Source organism: Halichoeres trimaculatus, unplaced genomic scaffold (assembly GCF_033239565.1).
Source record: "Halichoeres trimaculatus isolate MK-OKI-2021-1 unplaced genomic scaffold, fHalTri1.1 fHalTri1_scaffold_2, whole genome shotgun sequence".
NCBI classification, from domain to species: Eukaryota; Metazoa; Chordata; class Actinopteri; order Labriformes; family Labridae; genus Halichoeres; species Halichoeres trimaculatus.
Window position 1 is genome coordinate 1 of NW_027437180.1, and position 5,804 is coordinate 5,804.

Consider the following 5,804-nt stretch of genomic DNA (forward strand, 5'->3'; position numbering starts at 1 on the left):
GTTTCTTGAAGTGAAACATGTTTTTGTGTACTGCCTAGTGTATATTAAGTTGCAACCAAATTATTACAAAGGATTATCATGTATTTTTGAAGTTGTCTTTACTTCAGTGGGCGTTACCGTTTTAATTTACGCCTGCAGTGTCATCGTGGGCACGGCTCTATACTGTATTGTGATTGGTCGGTTGGCTGGAGAGGTTATAAAACTCTCCGTAACACAGTATCGGGTGCCATTTTGTGTGGTAAACTCAGAGCGAGCGAACACGCTACGGCGAGTTAGCGATCCCATCTGAGAGATTCATTGTTTTCTTCAAGTTTTTCCTTCTTTGTTCTTTTTCCGTTTTTCTTTCTTTCCCCCTCATTTTTTTTTCCTGTACGAGTCTTCATTCTTCGGCCGACGCTTTGGACACAGTAAGTAATGACAGTGCTTGAACGAGTTGTATTGTAATTTCTTTCTTTTGTAGTAAGGTAGTTTAAAAGGGATGATAAAGGTTTAATGTTTTCCTGGCGCATTTTCCTAACTTTGTGTAACTTAGTTCGTATGTATGGAGCATTTAAGTCGATGTTTGTGAGTTAGTATGGCTGTTTGTGAACGGAGGTGTGCGATGATATAAACAGAAGCCAAGGGCGCACGCACCCCTCCCCCTCCTCTGCCGGTTTCTCCTGCACTCGGAAGGGGCATAGGTTACATGACCAAAAACACAAATAAACGGACTCCTTTCGGAAGAAAAACTGATTAGGTTTGCATTCACGTTTTATTGAAAGTGAACGGCTGGTCGTGCCCGCTCTCACAATTTGTGTTTGGCTCCTGAAAGAGTATGTGTGTTTGTTTTTATCTGTATGTAGCTATCTGTGGCTTTGCAGCAGAGGTAGCGTCGTTTAGCGAGACGATGAAAAGTAGAGTCTTATTTAGCGGTGTATTTGTGTGAGAGTAACGCGCTGACAATTGTGTAGTAAGGCGTGATAGCAGATTCATACAGATTTTTTCGTTGAGAGTCAGTTTATCTGTGTTTTTGGTCAATTAGGATTTCAGTACGTGTTTTGAGTTGGTATTGTTGTATTTGTTAACGTAGGTTTCGGTCGTCCATGCTTGTGGGGGATGGTGGTGGAAGGGAGTATAGTCTTTGTGGGAAGGAGTAAACCGTGTTTTTTGTACATATTGTTGCTACGCTTTTACTGTAATAAGGACGCAGAGGTTTTGTCAATCATGAGCTAATTTGTGTAAATTTTATGGAACTGTTGGTGTGCTGAGGCGTAGTTTTGGGTCCAACACAAGTCGTCGTTGGTGCTAACAAACAGTTCGTCCTGTTTAATGGCTGAATGCAGCGCTACTGTAAAACACGCCCCATTTCCTGAGTTTCGATAGTATCCAGCTGTGTCACTGCAGGCAGCAGTCTCATGGCGGTATTTTCTCACGACAGCGCCACCCAGTGTATTGGAGTTGTCTTTCAGCTCACAGCGGTGGTTGTCAAAATTGAACCCATCTGAGATGTCTGTGGCTTATACAGTACTTAAATTCTAGAATTTTTAATGAAGGTGTAGTGATAATTATTAGCACAAGTAATAAAGACTTGATGTTATTGTGTTCACGATATAGGCAAAAACATTGGCAAGTAGTGAACATCTCCTCAGCCTGTAGCAGGGATATGTTGTGTATGAAGGAAAGCCCATGAATGACAGCCTACCATGAGAAAGTGATTTTGTGTATGATGAAATAGAAAGCAAAAATCCTAGTATGTTTTACAGTGTTCAAAAGAATGAAACAAATATCCAGACATTTTATCAATGTGCAAATGGGATAAGGTACAATAGTGTAATTAATGTCATTTTATTGTTATTGTCATTGCTCAACATTAGCATTACACAATGCTCAACCCTGAGGTTAAGTGTGTTATGCTTGAGGAGATACTCCAGGTTGTCATTTAAATGGCAACAATTTAGGCATTGTTTTACAAGAATTAGGGGCCTAAGTCGGGTGGATTCATGGATCCAGTGTTTACTAGGGGTGGAAGAAGTTTTAGCTTTGAGATGACTTGTGTTATGTGATATAGAACAGTGTCACACAATTTTATTGTAGTATTAACTTTATAAAGCAGAGTTGCTGGTTTGTTAATAGGACCTGTGGCACAGTTCTTAGATGAAGCAGTAAATGTTATTTGGGGACAAATATATTTACATTGATTGATTAGTGACAACTGCTACATTTTGTGTTGAGTAATATGCCTGTGTAATGCAATGGTTTGTAAAGTCTGCATTTTTTTCTTTACAGTTGCAGTCGGCAGAAAGTCATACCTTGGTAATTTTCAACAGTTGGATTTGGTGCGTTTGCGAGGTATGTTATGTTGATGTTGTATATTCATAAATGAATTTACCTAAAAACATGTTTCAGTGTATGTTTTAAATACTCATATTCATTCATTTCCTTTGTCCCCTTTTTTTTTATAATTTAGTCCACATGCCTAGAACGAAGTCCTCTCGTCGTTCCGAGGCAGCAGCCCGTAGACTGGCAGAGCGACAGCCACTTGACATCACCCCCACGTGGCGTCGTGCACGAGAAGAAGATGAAGCAGGTATGTGGAAAATTATATTTCTTTGTTTTTGTTGAACTAATTACTGTTGGTGTATGTTAGAGGTGTTGCTTTTGCATTTGTCATTACTTTTGTGATTGAGTTGGGGAAATTTGATTTCTCTTTCATAGTACAAGGGACTGGACAGCGTCACCGTATCCTCAGGTGGCCAGTTTCCACTCTGACCAGGAAGAGTCACAAGTTGATCATTCCACCTGAGTCTTCTGACAAGGAGGTAAAAAAAATTGAATTTTTCTTTTTATTTTATATGTGTAGAGTTGTAAATTCATTGGCTAGTAGGTGATGTTCTAACTATGTTTTGCTGTTCCAGTTTGTCCTTCTGGTTGGTGACTCCCACCTGCGAGCCATCGTTGATGGGTTCGTGGAGATGCCAAAGGGACTTTTTTCCTTTGGCATCATGTCGACACCAGGGGCTGCTGCACACGAGGAGAGGATCGAGCTGATCCATGCTGAGGTTCCCCGTACTCCTGCAGCAGTGGTTCTTCTGGCACCCAGCAACAACCTGACGCACTCCAAGACCATCGAGAGTGCAAGTGCAGACTTTGCCATGCTTTTGTCTGCAGCCATGGAACGTTGGTCCAACGTACGTATTGACATGTGTTGTTGTTGGCATATTGAATGGTTTGAAAGGGAAATGTGAAAGGTTTGTCAATACAATACAAATGTTTATACATGTGTTGCCTTATTTTTTAGGTTGCAGTGCTTGAGTTTCCTCCTCGGATCTCCAGCAATCTCCAGTTGCAGCAGGCCATGAGTCAGGAATACCACAGAGTTTCTGCTAGAATGGGTATGTCTGCTTTTTAAAGCAGAATTTGTTGTATTGTTTAATGTGGTTGTGTAAATGAAAACACAATCGTATGTAGTATCTCATACTTTGTCTTGTTGATTTTTTAAGGTGTGAGGTACTTTCCAGCATTCGAACATTTCCCTTTGAGAGAGACTGATTTGTGGGCCAGAGATGGTGTAAGTAGAACTTTCACTTATGACATAAATTGGTCATCTTTAGCACTGAAAGTGTTGTTAATAATTTTTGCTTAATGTTTTTTCAACAGATTCACCTGTCTGATACTGCAGGGATGCCAATCCTTGCACGGCTGCTATGGCAGGCTGCGTACGATGTAAGTTGTGTTGTGTTATAAAAAGATTATGGTTCATTGCATTGAATGTGAATTCTTTACTAATCAGTGCATTTGGGTTATTGCACTTACATTGTTATCTGTAATAATACCAATTTAGTATGTTTTAAATGTTATATTTGACCTGCTTATTAATAACTGTGTTTTGTTATGTCATTAAATAGACCCTGAAGCCACTGCCACAGACAACATGCGTCCAGGTTCCAACACCTCCCAAGCCCTCTGTCCCACAGGTCAAGCCTAGACTTGTGGTGAGAGGTGAAGGTCCTACTCCGCGTCCTCCAGTGAACCCCTTCACAGAGTGGACCACTGTGAGACAGCGCAGAAGGGTAAGTTGTTGATAGTTTTTTGAAAGATTTGTAAATGTACATGCTGTGTGCACTGAAGTTCAATGATAATAACTACAAACTGTGTTTCTTTGAATGACAGGGGAGCTCATCAGGGGAATCATCTCTCTCCTCTGGTGTGGTTCCTAAGAAGCGGATGGTTGGAAAGCAGGTTTGTAATGTTTCATCTTGTTGATAGAGTTGCAGACATGTCTGAGGTGCTGTGCTTAAAGCAAGCAAACATTCTATACATAGTTTACATGTTTGAAATAGTGCTAAGTTTGCTTTGTAGTAAATTTATGTATCATTGTATTTCATTACACCTGTTCAGTTAAGAACTGTATCTGTGTTGTAATTTCACAGGTCCTGAAGGAGTGTGCCATCCCGCTAACACCAGTCTGGTTTAGCGCTGCGCTGTTGGATGAGATGGAAAAGGTTGCTCCATCTCATCTGCCTGCTCCTGCAGAGTGCAGACCTGTTCCCAAGGGCAAGCAGGTAATATTCATAGACTCTGTGTTTATATTACCCAGTAACCCAGTTACCCAGTCCAAACTTATTTCATTGTGTATAATGTTGTAACTTGTATTTTCATTAGAAGGCCTTTGTGGAACAGAAGAAGGCTGCTGTCTCCAAGAGGAGTCGGTCCGTTCGACAGGTGAGTTTTATAAGATTATTTTGGCAAACAATGTTTTGTTTTATTTAAGTAACAGTGTCACAAGTTAACTGCAGTCTGAGAACTCATCCATGACTGTGGTTGTTTTTGTAGGCGGAGGCAGTGCCGTGTGTAGGAGGTGTGAAGTCCCAGGCCACACCTGCTGCTGTCGTGCCTGAGATGGTTGGAGAGGAGGTTGGTGTTTAATTTAACAATAAAATGTTTTTTGTTTGTTCTTCATACTGATTGAATGTCACATAAGTACTGTAATGGTTCAAGCAATAGGTTTGACTTATATCAGTGACATATCTGTGTTGTCTATGCTGGTAATTGACCTGTTTTGTTTTTGATCAGGTGCCAGTGCCCCACGTGTCCCCAGCGTGTCCTGTGTCCTCTGTGTCCCCTGTGCTTCCCGTGTCTCCATGTGCCAGCCCTGCCCAGGCCCCTGAGGTGGAAGGTAGCGCGAAACATCGCTCTCAAAGATTCATCAAAGGTCAGAGTGATATTTGTTGTCTGTCTTGTGTTTGTAGTGAGCAGTTACCCAGACCTGTAGTTTCTGCCAGTACTTTAAGACTAGGCAGTGGTGAGCGTCCTGATGTTAACACAGCAATATGTTGTAGTGTTGTAGCTGCCATCAAGCACAAAGTTTCACCTGTGTGTACATGGCGTGGTAGAGACCTGGATGAGATCAGGTCACAGGGTAGTGACTTGTATGCGTTTATAGCACAGGAGAGTCACAATCTGGCAGAGAAGGACAAGTTCTTTCAGCTAGTTGAAAAGCGTAGTGTTTTTGGTAAGAAGTGGAGACTTGAGCTTGACTTGGCAGAGTACATTGCTGCTACGTCTAGTGGAGAGGCTCTGTTGTATGAGAAGCTTCAAGACCTGCTGATGAGTACAGGCATGTGTCTCTTTAGCATCGATAATGCCTGTACAGTTATCATACAGCACAACAACTACTTTGTGGTTGTTGACTGTGGTAGACGAGATGAATCTGGCTTTGCTTCGAGCTGTGGCAGATCTGTGGCTGTGTTTACCACATGCCTGAATGACTTGATGTGCCACATCAGGGGTCTGCAAAAGTCATTGCAAGGACAGTGCTATGCTGT

At 41.7% G+C, this 5,804-nt stretch overlaps 1 protein-coding gene across 1 annotated transcript; it reads left to right on the forward strand.

Annotated features, from left to right (window-relative positions):
* The first annotated feature begins 2,451 nt into the window (after positions 1–2,451).
* On the forward strand, positions 2,452–4,625 carry LOC141805734 (uncharacterized). Its single transcript, XM_074690925.1, has 9 exons — positions 2,452–2,566; positions 2,695–2,798; positions 2,895–3,167; positions 3,278–3,371; positions 3,480–3,547; positions 3,637–3,702; positions 3,885–4,049; positions 4,150–4,218; positions 4,410–4,625. The coding sequence occupies exons 1-9, from the start codon at positions 2,452–2,454 to the stop codon at positions 4,623–4,625; spliced, it is 1,170 nt and encodes a 389-aa protein (XP_074547026.1).
* Positions 4,626–5,804: the final 1,179 nt, after the last annotated feature.